General features: G+C 39.6%; 1 protein-coding gene across 7 annotated transcripts in view; it reads right to left on the bottom strand.

Annotated features, from left to right (window-relative positions):
• Positions 1 to 19,036, bottom strand: part of Cep128 (centrosomal protein 128) — a 354,331-nt gene that overhangs the window by 219,738 nt on the left and 115,557 nt on the right. For 6 of the 7 annotated variants that reach the window (XM_085697793.2, XM_085697792.2, XM_048449352.3 and 3 more), the window contains one exon: positions 9,692 to 9,856. The exons of the other annotated variant lie outside the window; for it this stretch is intronic. In XM_085697793.2, the coding sequence (XP_085553919.2) occupies positions 9,692 to 9,856 (165 nt within the window). The remainder of the gene's footprint in view (positions 1 to 9,691; positions 9,857 to 19,036) is intronic. 7 annotated transcript variants of the gene reach the window in all.

Here is a 19,036-nt window from a genome sequence, read left to right as displayed (position 1 = left end):
TAAGTAAATCATTAATTTTCAAAATAATCATTTCCTTTACCTTGAAAACAAATTTCAATAAGAAAATATGAAATGCTTCCATCCTAAGACCATCTTTAACACATCGCTGGGGGAGGAAAGATAACAAATAGAACACATAGGGACCACACACTACCAAAGAGCGGAACTAAAGCCAGTAAGATTTAATTAAGATTTATTGGCAGTGTGGCTTGTTAAACTGGAGCTACACACATCAGACAAGAAGTTGTGATGAGGAATATTCCGGAACTTAGGGAAGCAGCTGACTCTAGCTTTAAATTCAACAGTAACATTACAAAGCAAACTATGAAACCTCCCTGAACAAAGCTTGGACCAGTCTATAAGTTCTTAACCTGACTCTGTAAGGAAGGCTCCCACCCTCCCTGCCAGTGGCAGCAAGAAAGCTGCAACACCCTGAAATGTCACCCACAGAGAAAAGCCATCCACTGTGAGTTTTGTTACAGATGTGGAAACCACGTCACCAAACTGCAACCCCAACTGTCTTGCAAAATAGGCAGAAGACAACTATTATTTGTGGAAATCCCTTCTGGTGCTTGTCACGTCATAACCACTTTGTTCAAACCTAATTAAAGACAGATATTACACAATAGGAAATTCTGTAAACTCAAAGTAGTCATATACATGGATGTAGATATAAAAAGATGAGCAAAACAAAACAAAAGGCCTTTGAAGTGGCTCAGTGGATTAAAGTTCAGGAAACTTGAGTACTGAAGCCAAATTCCCAGAAGTAGGGCAAAGGTAAAAGAGAACGGATTCTACCAAGTTATCCCGACTTACACATACACACAATGGCACATGAACTACATGCACACACATCATTTATACACTCAAAGACACACAACAATAATAAGTTAAATAGAAAAGCAATCGCAACTTTAAACTCAAGAAATCAGACAGAGATTCACAAATGCCTACTTGTCTTCTTGAGAGCAGTAGTGCTGACAGAGGAAGAAAAAGAGAAGTTCTGGAAGGCCAAGAATTCTCCACTTGCGCTAAAGCACAGTAACATGCGCCTTCCTCGCCCACATGGACATTGCAGAAACAACATACAACTTCAGGCTTCAAACAGGAACCTGGGCCATTTCCATGATACTCCACATGACCTCATACTATAACACCTGCCATGATATGCATCTTATGTCTGGCCCCTCACCAATCTGAGCTCCTTTTAGCCAAAGATGCTATTCCTCTTTGTTGCCAAACAAAGTATCTCAAATACCAATCAATTAATAAATTATTTTCTATTCCTTTACAAGCATTTCCTTAATGTAGCCTCTTATGTCCCGCTGTTTCTGGAGGGGTATTTTTGTCACAAATTAATTTTGAACTCACTGAGGCCATGTGTACACAAACAGGCTCATTCTTTATAAACATTTAAACAGGCAAATGAAAGAATACTATAACTCTACTAGAAGACAGGTGTTCTGAAACAAAAAAAAACTTTTAGGTTACATACACACTGTTCTGTTTCTTTTATAGACATACTTTGCATCATTTCCTCCCAAGGATGGGGAAGCTACAAGTAACAGTGCAGAAGGAGTTAGCCTGAGATGCTGAATAACACAGCAGAGCTCACAAGACAGACAGTGCATGAGAACACGGGCTCTGACCTCATGCATATTAAAATCCAGGTGGGATTGGCATCCAATCCACAGCACTGGGCACTTTATGCATTCACTATTAGAATCACTCTGTGATTATTACACATTTCTCTTGTTAAATGCCTAGAAACAGAAATAACATTTGGTATTTAAAAGTCAGCTACTTCTGTTGAGTTTCTACTTACAAAACAAAATATGAACAAAAAAAACCAAACTAATGGGGTTTTTAATTATGCATCTGGAATGAGTGTTGTTCAGTATTCAGAGAAAAAATTACAAGCTATCTCAAATAACAGTATTTGCATGCTTAGTCATGTCTCTAAAAACCATCAGGATTTCCTCCTCTCCTTCTTCCCGTAAAACACTTCTCAAGGAAGAGAACAGAAGAAAGTGTGAACGGAAATCACCCAGTCACAGCGAATATCCACGACAGAAACAACTCCTATTGGATTTTATCTAAAATCTACAGAACACTCTCGATCATCATCAAATGAGAAATAAATTGAGTCCATTAGCACTTTAAAGAGCACTAAAAGAAAGAGTCAATGAAAACAAACATGGGCAGCCACTTTATGTTCCCCCTTTTAAGGTCAAGAAGAGCCAGCAAGGCCTAATTAGCTTCAAAGCAATCACCGAAACAGGTGTGATATGAAATCATCCTATGACCTTTGTTTTGACACCATAATCAATCATATTTAGCATTACTTAGCCCGATATTTATTGTGGAGATCATATGCAACTATGGAAGAAAAGAAAAGCAGACTAACGGAAGGATTTTCACGGAGAGTGCCCAACACACTTGCTTTCCTCTGCCTGTAGCTATCAACAGGAATTGAGTGAAGTAGTAGCAGGCTGCTCTACCTAATCAAGAGCTAATGCGACTGGCAAACTTGGACTTTATTACTCCAGTGCTTTTAAAATCAGCCACTGTGGTGGCTGAAGAGATGGCTACGCAGACAAAATACTTGCTGTCCGAAAGCACAGGCACCTAAGCTCAGACATACAACACACGTGTGTAACATTGTCCGCACACATCTGCAACCCCAGCAAGGGAACACGGAGACAAGACTCCTGGGCCAGGCGTGGTGGTACACACCTTCAATCCCAGCACTTGGGAGAAAAGCAGACAGATTTCTGGGACATCTAGTCCAGTCAGCCTGGTCTACACAGTGAGTTCCAGGGCTAGACAGAAGACACCCAGTCTCAAACACACAGCAAAACAGAAGATTCCTGGGGCTTGCTGACCAGTCAGTCTAGCTGAATACCAAAAAAAGAAAACAGTATGCTTAAAGGGGTCCAAAGCATGAAATAGTAATGCTCACAGTCAGTAGCTCATATGGTTTTCTTTATCCTCAATCTTCTAGAAAACTTTGAAATCAAGATCTTCTTCCTGCTGTCATCAAACAGCCAAGTCAAAATGCAAGAAGGCGTGATTTTTGCAAAGTAGCGAATACAGAGCACACATCTTACATTCATCCATTTTTTCATTACCCTGTAACCAGATTGATGACTATCTTAATGTCATCATAGAGCCTTCATCTAGCAACTGATGCAAGCAAATGCAGAGCTCCCAAAGTTCAGCAGAAGAGTGGGAAGAGTGAGAATATAGCAAAGAGGTCAACACCATGATGTGTTGACCCAACTTTAGCCTGACAGCGAGGAAACCAGCATAGGACCAAACTAGGCCCTCTGAATGTGAGAGACAGTTATATGGTTGGGGTAGACTTCAGGGGCCATGGGTAGTGAGACCAGGATTTATCCCTACTGATTGTACTGGCTTTTTGGAACCCATTCTCTTTGGAGGGATACCTTGCTCAGCGTAGATTTAGTGGTGAGGGCCTTGGTACTGCCTAAAAGCAATGTGCTGGAATTTGTTGACTCCCCATGGGAAGCCTTACCCTCTCTGAAGAGTGGATAGGGGTGAGGTCAGGAGAGCTAGAGGGAACAGGAGGAGGGGAGAGAATGGGAACTGGGATTGGCATATAAAATGAGAAAAGATCGTTTTTTAGATAGATAGATAGATGATAGACAGACAGATAGATAGATAGATGATAGATAAATGATAGACAGATAGACAGATAGATAGATAGACAGACAGACAGACAGACAAACAGACAGACAGATAGATAGATGATAGACAGATAAGAATACAGCTAATCTAGACTATAAGCCCCAGGCAGAGATACACCCATTGCCATTTACTGTATTTAACAAATTTAGAGATCATGGATGAAATTTTGGATGAAAGGACTTGAAAAATATGCATTGTGTGGAATGCCAATTCTATCTAAAAATGATTTGAGTAAAAAGAGAAAACTGGCCAAAAAAAAAAAAGACACAGAAATCACAAACAGATCAAACAGATGTCAAAATAGAAACAAACTATAGTTTTTTTAACTGACAGATAACATTGAGTATTTTTATTGTGTATAACACATTTAAAGAAGTGTACACACATTGCGGACTGATTAAATCAAACTGACAAACACAATTCTTCAGTGTTTATCATCTCCACTGTGAGAGCACTAACTTTTCCCTCTTTCCCTCTCCAGAGCACTCACTTCTGCCTTTCACAGATATATTTTCTATGGAAATCATGCATTTTAATTGGTTTTTCTAACAAAAATCAATAATTATTTCCATCTCAAAACACATAAACGTAAAACAAAACTAGCTAAATGCAGTAACCATGGACTAGATTCAATGCTACAAATTCATGAAGGGACGCAAACCTGATTCATTTCAGTGACACTAAATAAACGAGAAAATGCAGAGAATCTGTGTGTGACTCTATCTCATCCTGCTTCTATCTCAATGCCAGGCAAGACATTATATTTTCTCAGTCTGAGAGTCTAACACTAAAAATATGCACAAATATAAAGGTAATTATCAATTGCCAGGTCTCATTTGTATAAGAAAATTACCTCCAGTGTTTTACCCAATATAGCCAGGCCTCACTTTATAAATGATTTAAAGTATTTCACGGGAACAAAAATACACCTCTGTGAATCAGGATGCAGCAGCACTTAAGTTCCATGTGCCCCCATTTCTTCGATGGCTCACAGTCTGTGATCTTAAAGTATTTCCTGATAGTTTCATTGAAGTTAATCTCAACCTTAAGGAACTCATAGCAAAAAACAAGGTACTGTACAGACAGCTCAGGATTGCTACTGAAATTAGCAAGTATTGTTTTAGATAGCTGAGCATCTCATGTATTACTATTAGCATCTGCCAGCAGACCAGTGAAGGTTCCTACCAAATCTCATAGAAATGACAAGAACAGGGTTGCTCACTGTACCTCCTCCTTCCAAAGGACAAAGGCAGACACACTGGGTAAGCTAGCTGATGGAGCGTTCAGGCCGAGTCCTATAATGTTTTAGGCAACACCACCCTTGCCTCTGGTCCACTGTTACCTAATAAACACAGCGATGCTAGCACACAGACTTTGAGGAATATAAATCTTAGACAGACCTGAAGAACCTCAACATTGATGAAGTCAACTAATTAAAGGTATGCATATGACAGCAACTCCTGAGAGCAGTGCATATGGGGACAACGACTAAAGGAGAAGTGGAAAATGGTGGCGAGAGGTATATCTACCTTTCCACGGCTATGGGTAGTGAGGAAGAAGAAACATATACAATAATTCTAGTTGGAATACTCAAGAATAATATATACTTTCCACCCATATAACTTCTCATTTTCTTGTATTGCTGAAATACAAGAAATCAGTAAGGAAAATCGCTAATTATAAATAAATGTCCTTCTGATGCTTGTGCTGAAATTAGAAAAACAACAATGAACATTACTTTCATTTTTTCACCATTTTTATAGGTTTATATGTATCTGCATCAACTATTAGATGTTATTTGACAATATGGCCACAATGTACAAACTAAAAAAAAGGCAATGTGCATATATATAAACATAATAATATATTAAATACTGTCATAATTTTAAGCACCCAATTATTTCTAAAATATTGTGCAAGCATGTTTAACGTTAAAATCAACCATAATTCACAAGCTACATAATTTATACAATCACTTTGAAACCTCTTAGAGTAACAGCATCATTCATAAACCTCTACCTTTTAGAACACAAATTTTTAAAATTCGATCAGACACAGTGCTGCATACTTCAGACATTTAAACTATCAATGTGAAAACTCTATGTTTAGCTGCTGAGCTAATTACCCTCTAACTCTGGTAGATCCCCATATGCTAGTGAAACCAATACAAATAAGTATCAGATATAATGAACACTATTATGAATTTTGAGATAAATGCCAGAACAATCAAAAGGTTAACATCAACAAGATCATTTTAGAACAATGGAAGAAATAAAGAATTTTTCCTGTAAAACTGAAGCAAAAGGAATAATAAACTTTAATGACACTATGCATACAGGAAAATTATTTCAATAACATTTCAGAAGAACATTTTTCCTGATAATAAGCGTAATAAAAGTCAGAAATACATGTGTAAACGTTCTGTGGGTTATACAATACTTGTTCCCTGTCATGGAAAATGGAAAAATAACACTTGTCAAAGTAACAATCACATGTTAAAGAAAACATATTTTAATATAACATCACCATTAAACATACGAGTAGAAAATGTGGAAGGTAGTATGGTGCACACAGACTTATGGCAATCCTCCCCCATCCGTCAACACTATCTATCACTGTTGCTAATGCTCTATAGGAAGTTTAATGCAGTCCTAGCATTTCTTACATATCTTCGGACAATAAATACAGCCAAAAGAAAGGATGCAAACAAAATGATATTTTAAAAGGTATGTAAATGTGTGTGACACTAAGTTGCACGTGTATGTGTGTTAAATTGTATATAAGAAAGAGTTTCCACATGGTTATGCTAATATTAAAGATGGACAAGCAAGAATATCACTATGAAATAGAGATTTCCCTTTGGTTACAATATAGCCAAAGGAAATCTTGCTCCTCTGTTTCACTTCATGAAGCCTCATGAGCCTAGTCACTGCATTGCTTAAATAGTAATTAAAGTCCTTATCCTTTCCTTCACTACCAGCAGGGTTTTTGTTTGTTCATATTATTTTGTTGTTATTGTTGTTTTCACATGCGACCTTGTTATAGATATATGTGCACATATATATACCTAGCACTTACCTACTATGTGTTAGACCTCTGTGCCTGCTGAAGAAGGCAGCTTGTTGGTTCCCAACCACTTTGCCCCAAAATAATCACACAAAAACTGTATTAATTAAATCACTGCTTGGCCCATTTGCTCTAGCTTTTCACTGGCTAATTCTTACATATTAATTTAACTTATTTCTATTAATCTGTGTACTGCCATGTGGCTGTGGCTTACCAGCTAAAGTTCTGGCGTCTGTCTCCAGCAGGGCTACATGGCTTCTCTTTTACTCTGCCCTTCTTTCTCCCAGCATTCAGTTTAGTTTTTCCCACCTAGCTAAGTTCTGCCCTGCTATAGGTCCAAAGTAGTTTTTTTTTAATTTATAAATGGTAATCACAACATACAGAGAAAAATCCCATATTATGTGCCTCATCATAGATAAAAGATAACCAAGATGTGATTCCTCTCTATCAACAGCAAGCATGGACATAAAATGGTCCACCTATCTGGTTCATCTAATTCCCTGTTACCACGAAAGATATATCTATCACATATGTGTCCTTAACTTCAAAGTGCCAGGATATATTTGCTCTGCACTATAACACACCATTCATGATGTGACTAGATTGAACACTGCAAATCCAAAAGTACAAAATCTGAAAAAAAAAATCCAAAATTCACACCTTTTAAGAACAGCAAGATATCACAAGTGAAAAAATGCTACAGCTGACCTCATGAAATGTTTTGCAACCAAAATATAAAACTACTTTTAGGTTCCACAGATAAAACATATATATCATGAATGCCTCCTGTGTTTGGACTTCATTCCTGTTCTCAAGGTGCCTAATTATGTATATGCAAATACTAAACAAAAAAATTCTGAAGTCAGGCAGTGGTAGTACATGCCTTTAAACCCAGCACTTGGTAGCCAGAGGCAGGGGGATCTCTTGAGTTTGAAGCCAGCCTGGTCTACAAGAGCTAGTTTCAGGACAGGCTTCAAAAACTATAGATAAACCCTGATAGGTAACCTCCTTCAGCCAATGGCCTTTGAGAGGCTGGACCAGGTTAAGGTGTGGCTTTGGAGTGCCAAAAAGTTGCAGTCCCACCCACTCACCCCTCTTCTTCCCATGCTCCACACCTGGATGTTGGACCCCCATTCCTCTTTTGTGAGTTTCCTTTTTTAATAAAGAAAAATCTTAGTATACTCTATTTGGACTTAGCTTGAGATTATTTGACTAGCATTTCCCCCCCACACCATTTGATGTGTTTGCATCAAAACCCTGCTCGAATCCCCACCCCAAAAAAATCTGAGAACTCCAAAAGCAGAAACACACTGACTCCAAAAATTTGTCAATGAAGACAAAAAAAAAAGTGTCTATGTGTATAAGGTGTTAACAAATGAAAGGCAAAGGTTCATAATGGAACTGTGTCTCATCTGAGCCCTGCCCTAGGGACCATGCTGGACTCACAGCAATGTAACGGAAACATTAATTCTTCAAATCTGTGACAACATACACATATCTGGAACATCACCATCAGAAGCAGGTAAGACAATTTAAATTAAGTAGAGCAAAGTGAACTTTACATTTTCAACTGACTACATTTCTAGCAATTTTTAATATTTTTGACACGATTAATAAAAACAGAAAAATTGGGATTCAACCTGAAGGTCAGAAAAGAAAGGAGCCAACCACTGGCTCTTACCTTAACCTCAGTCCAAAAATGGCAATCTTGCCTCCAGGAATCTCAGAATGAGATTAAGAGCTGTCTCCTCCCATTTTATAATCCTCTCTAGTTCTGGGATAGAAGGTGTGCACCACTACCCCTGGTTTCTACGGCAAACTAGTGTGGCACCTGGGATTAAGTGTGTGTCATGGCCGCCTGGGCTGTAACGCCAGCCTGTGTGGCTGCTTTACTTTTCTGATCTTAAGGCAAGATTTATTAAAATACAAATGAAATGCCATAAATGCTTTTATTTCTAACTGTACGTATTGTGAGGGTAAGCTGTGACATGTGTGCGTGCCTGTGGACATCAGCAGGGGTTGGGTCTCCTAGAGCTACAGGCAGTTTGTGAGCAGCCTGATGTGAGTGATGGGAACCAAACCAGGGTCCTCAGGAACAGCAAGAAACACTCTGAACCACTGAGCTGTCTCTCTAGTCCTTTGACAATATTTCTTAAATGTAGATAAAGGGATATAAAACAGTTCACACTATATTTTAATTGTGGAACATGTAGCATCATATCCACAGTAACAACACACTGGTCACAGATATATTAAGTATGCAGAGTAGTAGAGAGAAGCCAAACAAAGCAGGCCTCAACAGCAGAGCTCAGCTGGTAACCACACATACCTGGAATCCCAGCAATCAGGAGGCTGAGGCAGAGGAAGGAAGAAAGGAAGGGAGGGAGGGAGAGAGGGAGGGAGGGAGGGAGGGAGGGAGGGAGGGAGGGAGGGAGGGAGAGAGGGAGGGAAAGAGAGAAGAGAGAAAGAAAAAGAGAAGAGAGAAACAAGAAGGAAGGAATGAACAAAGGAAAGTGAGAGGGAAGGAAGGGGAGGAAAGAGAGGAGAAGAGGGGGGAAGAGGAGGAGGAGGGAAGTCGGAAGTGGGGGGCAAAGGGAGATCACATAGGTAGGCAGGCAAGACAATACACTGAAATCCCTAAATGATAAATATTTAATTGCAAATTCCAAACTAACTTCAACTTTCCCTGCAAATTCCTATCTGAAAGCCTAGAAAGAAATTTAAAACAAATATACCAGAGTGTGACTGGTCAGTGGAAATAATAAAAATCAGAACATTCTAATAAACTACCTTTTTTCCTGGCACCAATGTAATTTTCCTAAAGACACAGACCACTGTTTGTTAAGTAGCATAAATAAAGTACATTTTAAGCAATTAGTCCTTCAAATGGGAATCCCTGTTTTTCCGCTTTTACCTTTTCCTCTAGTTGGTCCTTCAAACACTGGTACTTCAGCTTCAGTCTTTTGTTCTCGTTTTCATTCTGGGCTAATTCCTCTGTCAGCTTCTCACACTGGGATTTCAGCTTCTCTAGTTGACAGCGGTGGGCTTTAGCCATGTTCTTATCTTCCAGGCTTTCTGCCTGAGGTGAAGACAGAGAGAAAAGAGAACGCTGACTGGCGGCAGCCTGGTGACACCACACACAGTCCACACTGTAGCAGCAGCAGCGGGGAAAACACTGCAGGAGTTTAGTGCTCTTTTCAGAAACAGAAACCGAGCGCAAAGCAAGCGTTCTCTGGGTGGATTCGGTACATCTCAAACATTTGCTAAGTGACAGGGACCACAGAAAGGTGCTGCGGATGACGGAGACGAACCATACAAAAGTCGGAGACAACAAGTCAGTTTGCCATCAGTGAAAGAGAGGTGCTTCCTGGGTATTTTGGCAAAAAGAGGAAGCTAGCTGCTGAGCAAGGAGGGTGTTATTAGAGAAGATCCCCAAAGGGACACTTCAAGATGATGCTCTCAATGGTCAGGTTCCTCGTCTGCAAAGTGGTTTAACTTTCCTCCTCCTCCTCCTCCCTGGATATCAGGAAAGACTCACATACTTCTCACACAATGGAATATTGATACGACTCTCATGGGACACAGAAGAACCATATGAATGACCTGTCTACCACCAGCAGTATAATAAAGTCCCTTCATATCTACCTTTATTAGGGTATGACCAAACTCAATACTTTTTTCTCCATTCATTTATTTTGGAGATTATAATTCAATTAAGTTTTTTCATTGCACTTCCTCCCTCCAAACCTTCCATAATACCACTCCCCATTCTTCATCAAATCATGGCCCTTTTTTCACTAATTGCTGCTGCATGCCTCTGTGTGTGTGTGTGTGTGTGTGTGTGTGTGTGTGTGTGTGTGTGTGTAATCTCATCTAAATCTAATCTGTTGAGTCCATATCATGTTCCTTGAATTTGTGTTCTCAGGGCTGACAGTTTGACATTGGACAGGTAATTGGTATGTTCTTCCCTGGAGAGGACTATCTCTCCTGCCCCCAACTTTATTCCATTGCCTGTAGCTCACTGTGTAGTGTTGAGGGTTTGGAGTTTTTTCCCATCCCGTCGGACATGTTCATTGGTGTCAACCTTATTTGGCTCACTCTGAGTGGTCATCAAACTCAGACTTTAAAACACATGTTTTAGGGTCATATGAGTAGCACATATAAGTGCGCGCGCGCGCGCGCACACACACACACACACACACACACACACACACCATCTTAAAATTCATATGGAAACACAAAGACCAAGGAAAGGCAAAACAATTCTGTTTGGACACTCACCTTCCTGGACCTGGAGGGAGGGGGAAGGAACTGGAACTTCCCACAGGGCAGGAAACCCTGACTGCCCTGGGGGACGAAGAGGGAGGAGGAGGGGGAGTGGGGGGAGTGGGAGGGTGTTGGGAGGGGGGGTGGAAATGGAAACTTTTATAATTTAATAAAATTTACTAAAAAAAAAAAAATTCTGAACAAAAAGATTTTGCAGGAGGTATCACCATACATGACTCCACGCGTCAGCAACAGTTTTACCCCTTTATCATCTCAACATCCTGAGCAGGAAGATGCTATTACTCGCTATTCACTCCTGTTTTAAGCTTAGAGCTGTTAGTAACTTATGCGGGTACACTGCAAACAAAACCAGACGGAGCACCTGAACCCAAGATTTTGTCCTAACACCCACGTTCTCAACAGGGATGCAGCCATAAGGTTTTAAAAGCACCTGAACAAGAGTGTCAGTAGGAACTTGACACATCTACCAGTCACTAACAGTTGACAAGCAATTTCATATAATCCTTTTTAAAATATATGTTTTAACACCTAAGATGTGTGAGCTCTCTTTTCTTTCATGGTTGGTACAGGGATGCATGTACAGGGACACACATGTACACTAGGCAAGTGCTCTGCCTGAGCTACAAGGCAGCCCTGCCTCTATTATTGTGCCTGATACCCATGACTAATTAGGCACGTAGGAATACAATCACCGGAAACAACTTCCTGGAAGAAGTTTTGAGTTTTAAACAAAATCTATATTTTATTTCCTCCACAAAATTTAGCTAAGACCTGATGCCACTTTGAATTAACAAAGGGATTGATTTTTTTTTTGAGCAATTCTGTATTTACAGTCCCAAAATAAATTTACAAAATAAAGTCTCTCATCAGGAAAATTGCTCAATTACAATTTTAAGTTTCAGTAGACTGCTTTTTACTTACTTTATGTCCTATAAAAAGCTCAGGTGAATAGGAAACTTTTCCTGAAGGTCAGTGGCAATGCTAGCACCTGCTCTCAGGCCCTCAACATCTGTGCTCTTCTCCTTCCTACCCCACTTCTACGCAACCACACCTCATTTGAAATCTATGAAGACTCAGACATCTACACACCACTGAACTTGCCAAATCATGTTGGAGGTTTTTCCTCTACACAGAGTCTATTTTTCAAGATATCAGTTCTTAATTTCCCCAATACTTTACTTCTTTGACGTTCTTTTTTTTTTTAATATCTGCTTTTCACTTGAGGATCTGCAAAGTCATGTGCTCACGATAGCCAAGTGGTATAAAACCATTTCTTGTTCCTGTTTTGGTGGTAAAGCATTAAGAGAGATATAGCTTTACCAATATTACAGAGTCAACAAGAGCAAAACCATCTCCTTCAGCTTTGGTCTCTAGTATAAGACTCTTGAGAACAACTTTATGGAAAGGGGGAATCAACCTAATGCTCTGAAAATGTTACCACCATCCAGAGCATGTCATAAACATTTACAATTGAAGACTAGCCGTGAGGACGGTGACGAGATGGGATGGGGAAATCTGTACAGAGACTAACCACAGGCCATGTAGCCGAGTGTGATTAGTCTCTCAAAAAGTAGTAAATTATGTGAAGTTGAAAGACACAAAAACCTAATATTATAGCACAAACAGCCCAAAATTCTCCTGTGTATCATTCAGGATGGGCAATGTGTGAAGAACTTTGCTATCGACTTATTTTACTAAATATAAAAAAGAAAGGAAGTAGAGTGACATTAGTGACACTCCCCCGGGAGAACTGATCTGGCTTAAAGTAGACAAGTGCTGGGCCCTCACAGTCTCAGCTTCTCCAACAGAGCAACACCCTGCTCAGATCTCAGGATTTGACATGTTTAAAAAAGTCAAAGTGATTCTGAACATCCAGAGTGATTGAACAATATGATATTTTTCACACAAGTTACTTTCCCAGGTTTTTGGTCATCTCACTGTAAACAATTCCAAAGTACCCCTAAACAAAAAGCGAGGAAATCATCTTTTCATGTACCACATTGAAATTCAAACCACAATGACCCAGAGCGTGACAGGAACAAGTTCCCTGACTTGCAGCTTTCCAGGCACTTTAATCCGACACCCGCTGGACAAACTTCTCTATGTACGAAAGCTGAAGCAAGGCCCCACCGGGAGACGGAAAGACGACTGGGATGTGATGACTATCTGCCTTGAGATTAACAGACACCCAGGGCTGCCTAACTGTACTGTGCTAAAGGAATATTGGAGGACGGAACCCCAGCCTCAAATGAGAGTCAGGCCATGGCAGCAGACTTTCCAAACTGAGCAAAACTCTTTTGCTGTAGATGAGAGAACACCATTGCAAAGAGACAGCAATGGAAAGCCCATCAGTGAGGCATGTGGAGCATACACAAGCGAACAATACACACAAGCAAGGAGGGGGCGGCAAATGAGGGCAAGCTGGGCTAGGGACAGCAAAGAGTCAAGGAAATTAAACTCAAATACCCATTTTCAGAAAAGAAATTATGAGGTGTTTGAAGGAAGAAGGGGGAAAGTTAGAAGTAGAAAAAGAAAGAAGAGAAGCCACTTGGAGGTGTGTGTACGTTTTCAGAACTACATCCTGTGTTTTTTTTTGTCAATACCACGAGATATTCAGATATATTCATATACTGTCAAGGAGATTATACTTCTAGCTTTATCCTAACTCAAGCCAGAATATCTAAGTGTATGAATGGTGATCTTTTGCTCTTAAGTTTTATTCTTCTTTCATGCATTGCATACCAGTGGCAGTTTCCCCTCCCTACAGTCTCCTAGATCCTCCCCCCAGATCAACTCCTACTCTGTTTCCCTTCAAGAAGGAGGAGGAGGAGAAAGAGGAGAGGAGATGTCACAGGGTGTCAACCAAACATGGCATAACATGCTAGAATAAAACTGGGCACAACTCTCATATCAGGGCTGGATGTGTCAACCCAGGGGAAAGAAAAGAGGCCCAAGAGCAGGCAAAAGAGTCAGAGATATTCCCACTCATACTCTTAGGAATACCACAAGAACATAAAGCTACACAATCACAAAGTATATGCAAAGTACCTAGCTCAGACCCAGTCATGATCTGTGTTTGTTGTTTCAGTTTCTGTGTACCCCTATGAGTCCTGCTTAGTTGGATTCAGTGGGCCTGGTTTTCCTGGTGTTCTTGATCCCTCTTAGTCCAACAATGGTCCCCACTTTTTCGCGTTCCCCTAGCTCCACCTAGTGTTTGGCTGTGGGTCTCTGTATCTACTCCCTAGCTAGATGAAGATCCTCTGCTGACAACTGGACTAGTCACCAGTCTATGAGTACAGCAGAATATTATTAGGAATCATTTCACTGACTTTTTTTTTTGTTTTTGCCAGTTCTTTTTGGTTCTATCCTAGGTCTCTAAGATGCTCTGTTTCTGGTTCCTGCTATCCAGGTAATGTCAGACGTGGGTTTCCTCTCATGGCAAGTGCCACAAGTTGGACCAATCACGGGTTGGCCTCTCCCACAAGTTATGCGCCACCATTGTCCCAGCACATCTTTCAGGCAAGACAGAATGTAGGTATAACGTTTTGTGGCTGGGTTGATATACCAATCCCATTGCTAAGAGCCTTGCCTTCTATAGAAGATGGTCAGTTATAGAAGATGGCCAGTCCAGGCTCTATATTGTGCATTACTAATAGGTTTCTCTAGGGTCACTCTTACAGATTCCAAGGAGTTACCACTACACTAGAATTCTGCATTACCCCCTAGTTCTCTCTCCCTCAATCTCTCCCACCCCACCCGCCACTGGAAGTATCCTGTTCACATCCACAACCACCACAGGCCACTGGCAAAATCTATATTCTATTTCCCTTTCTCAGGGAGATCCATGCATGCCTCTTTGAATCCTTCTTGTTACTTAGTCTCTCTGGGTCTGTGGATTATACTATGATTGTCCTTTACTTAATGCCCAGTTATGAGGGAGTACAAACCGTGTTTGTCTTTCTGGGTCTGAGTTACCTCATTCAGAAAGATCTTTTCTAGTTCCATCCATTTGCCTGCAAATTTTATGATGCTGTTTTCAACATCTGAGTATTACCACATTGTATAAATGCATATTTTCCTTATCCATTCTTCATATGAGGGACATCTATGTGTTTCCAGTTTCTGGCTATTATGAATAAAATGGCAATGAACATGGTTGAGCAAGTGTCCTTAAGGTAGGATGGAGCATCCTTTGTGTATATTCCCAACAGTGGTATAGCGAGGTCTTGAGTTGGATCAATTCCCAATCTTCTGAGGAACTTCCATATTGATTTCCATAGTGACTGTACTAGTTTTCACTCCCATCAGCAATGGAGGAGAGTTCCCCTTGCTCCACATCCTCCCCAGCATGAGCTGTCACTTGTGTTTTTGATCTTAGCCATACTGACAGGTGTAAAATGGAATCTCAAAGAATTTTTGACTTTGCATTTGCCTAATGGCTGCTAAACATTTAAGTGTTTCTCAGCTATTTGAAATTCCTCAACTGATAATTCTCTTTTTAGATCTGTACTCCAATTTTTAATTGTATTACTTTGTTTTTTGACGACTGATTTCCTGAGTTCTTTTTATATTTGGAATACTAGCCCTCTGTCAGATGTAGGGTTGGTGAGTGTTGTCCTATTAAGGTCGGCAAAGAATTATGTTTAAATTTTGATGGGGATTGCATTGAATCTACAGATTGTTTTTCGTGGAATGGGCATTTTTACTATGTTAATCCTACCAATTAGTGAGCATGGGAGAACTTTCCATCTTCTAATATCTTCTTCGATTTCTTTCTTTAAATATTTAAATGTTTTGTCATACTAGTCTTTCACTTGTTTGGTTAGAGTTAACCCAAGATATTTTATATATTATTTGTGGCTATGGTGAACGGTGTTGTTTGCCTGATTTCTTTCTCAGTCCATTTGTCAGTTGTATATAAAAGGGCTACTGTTTGGCATGGAGTTAATCTTGTATCTAGAAACTTCACTAAAGGAGTTTTTTATCAGTTATAGGAGTTTCCTGGTAGAATTTTTGAGATCACTTATATATACTATCATATCCTCTGCAATTAATGATACCTCAACTTCTTTCAAATTTGTATCCCCTGATCTCCTTCAGTTATCTTATTGCTTTCACTAGAACTTCAATCACTGTATTGAATAGATATGGAGAAAGTGGACAGCCTTGTCTAGCTCCTGATTTTAGTGGAGTTGCTTTGAGTTTCTCTACATTTAATTTGATGCTGACTATCATTTTGGGGTATATTGCCTTTATTTAAGTTTAGGTAAGCCCCTTGTGGCCCTAGTCGCTCTAAGATTTTCATCATGAAGCAGTGTTAGATTTTTGTCAAAGGCTTTTCAGCATCTAATGAGATGATCATGTGTCTTTTCTTTCAGTTTGTCTATATGGTGGATTAAATAGACTTACTCATATTGAACCATCCTGCATCTCTGGGATGAAGCCTACTTGATCATGGAAGATGATCTTCTGGATGTATTCTTGGATTCTCTTTACAAGTATTTTATTGTGTATTTTTTCATCTATGTTCATAAGGGAAATTGGTTTGTAATTATCTTTTGTTGAATTTATCTGTAGTTTGGTTATCAGGGTGACTGCAGCTTCATAAAATTAATTTGGTAGCATTACTTCTATTTCTATTTTGGAGAATAATTGAAGAATATTGATGTTAGTTATTCTTTGAAAGTCTGGCAGAATTCTGTGCTAAAACTGTCTAACCCTGGACCATTTTTGATTGGGAGACTTTTAATGACTGCTTCTATTACCTTAGGAGTTATAGGTCTATTTAAATTGTTTCACTGATTTTGATTTAGCTTTTGTAAATGATATCTATCAAGAAAATTGTCAGTTTCTTTTAGATTTTTCAATTTTGTGGAGTACAGGTTTTTTAATTATGACCTAATGTCTGTTGCGTTCCCCCTTTTTGTTTCTTATTTTGTTAATTTGGATATTCTTTTTCTGTCTTTTAGTTAATTTGGATTTAGTTGATTTTTCTCAAAGAAACAACTCTTTGTTTCATTGACTCCTCTTTGCTTCTATTCTGGTCCAATCTATTTGGCGTTCTGTAAATTTCTTATACTTTTATACACATGTCCTTCTTTAGGTTAGGAAAATTTTCTTCTCTGATTTTATTTAAAAAATATTTTCTGGGCCTAGGAGCAGGGATTCTTCTCCTTCATTTATTCTTATTATTCTTAGGGTTTGTTTTTTTTTTCAGTGTTCTGGATTTCCTGGATGATTTGCATGAGGAATTTTTTATATTTAACACTTTGATAGATGACTTTCTCCTATGGTATCTTCTACGCCTAAAGTTCTGTCCTCTATCTCTTACATTCTGTTGCTGGTTCTTGTATCTGTAGTTCTTGTTTGCTTACGTAGGTTTTCCATCTCCAAGATCTCCTCAGTCTGTGTTTTCTTTATTGCTTCTATTTCCATTTTCAGATCTTGGACAGTTTTATTCATTTTCTTCAGCTGTTTGTTTTTTCTTGGCTTTCTTAGTTTCTTGAAAGGATTTATTCATGTCCTCCAATTATTTATATGTGTTTTCCTGGCATTCCTTGAATGATTTTGTTCTTGAGAGAATAAAACACTTTTAACTGAAAAATTATTACCAGTTCCCGGTCAGGAACATGAAGCTTATCACACAGCCAAATAAAGAATGGTTAGCAAAAGTGATAAAACGAAAGGTCGCTTATCTTCAGTGACACTCAGAACTACAAGCTCCTTGGAAAGAAGCACTGGCCAAGGCACTGCCCTGTAGAGCTGACAAGGCATTTTGTGATCACCATCATGCAAAGCCCAGCCTCCCTGTGGGGCTTACACTACTCCTCCACACCTTGTCCTTGCTGACAACAGCTCATGGATCAGTCGCCCTCTTCATAGAGGTTTCTGACGTATGATGAATTAATCCCTTCATAATAGTACCATAATTGTCCAAATGGCCACTCAACAAGCTAACTTCAGAATTACTTATTCTATTTCAAATAATTCACCCACATTCACAAGGAAAACCCACTGGATGACCATCTTGACCTTAACTCTAAAATTCTGCCCTCAAAGAATTTCTGACTGAAAAAAAAAACAAAAACCTCTAAAAATGGACCTTTAGCTCCAGCCTCTCTCCTCCTCCCACCTCTCTCCCTCCCTTCCCCTCCCCCCCCCCCAGAAATTCTTCTTCTTCCACTCTAGTTGCACGGCAGTGATTACAAGTCCCCACACTGGTCTATACCAGCCTGCCCACCAAGTGTCTGCCTATTACTGCTCAACTCTCCTTCTCCCACAACAACCTCCAGAAAATCCTGATCAGTGAACATCCTCACCCTTGTCTTCCCATGGCTGCAGAGGAAGAGAGGCTTTGTCTGCTGCTGAACACGGAACATTCTATCTTAGATCCAGGATCCTCACATTTCCTTGTGAGCTTTTGTTGTGAAATAGAATGAAAATATTTTTTCTTCTTCTAGCTTATCACACGAACAACAATATTTTATTTTTATTTATTTATGTGTAGGGATGTTTTGTCTGAATGTGTGTTTGTGCAACATAGACATGACTGGAGCCCATGGAAGCCAGAAGAGGACACTGGGTTCCTTTAAACTGGAGTTATACACAATGTGAGCCACAGTGTGGTGCTGGTAACTGAACCCAGGTCCTGTGGAAGAGCAGCCAGTGTTTTTACTTGCTGAGCTATCTCTCCAGCCCACTGATCATACTTTTCTTGAAATATCCTGCTGGGTTTCCAAGACATCAATCTCTCCTGATTCTCCTCCTGTCTTTTGTTTAGTCTTTAATTCATATTTTCTAGAATCTCTTTCTCAGTTATTTCTATAAATGTTGGCATTCTAGAGATTTTTTTCTCATCTTCCTCCTTGAACAGTGGCCCAAATCTTGTGAGAGAACCTATCGCCCATGAGTCCCTGGTTCCTACATAATTTTGCCCTACATTATTTCAATTCCCCTCATCTCCTGACCCTAT

This window comes from Myodes glareolus, chromosome 11 (assembly GCF_982192425.1).
Source record: "Myodes glareolus chromosome 11, mMyoGla1.1, whole genome shotgun sequence".
Classification (NCBI taxonomy): Eukaryota; Metazoa; Chordata; class Mammalia; order Rodentia; family Cricetidae; genus Myodes; species Myodes glareolus.
The sequence above is the reverse complement of the archived record's forward strand: the minus strand, read 5'-3'. Positions and strand labels throughout refer to the sequence as shown.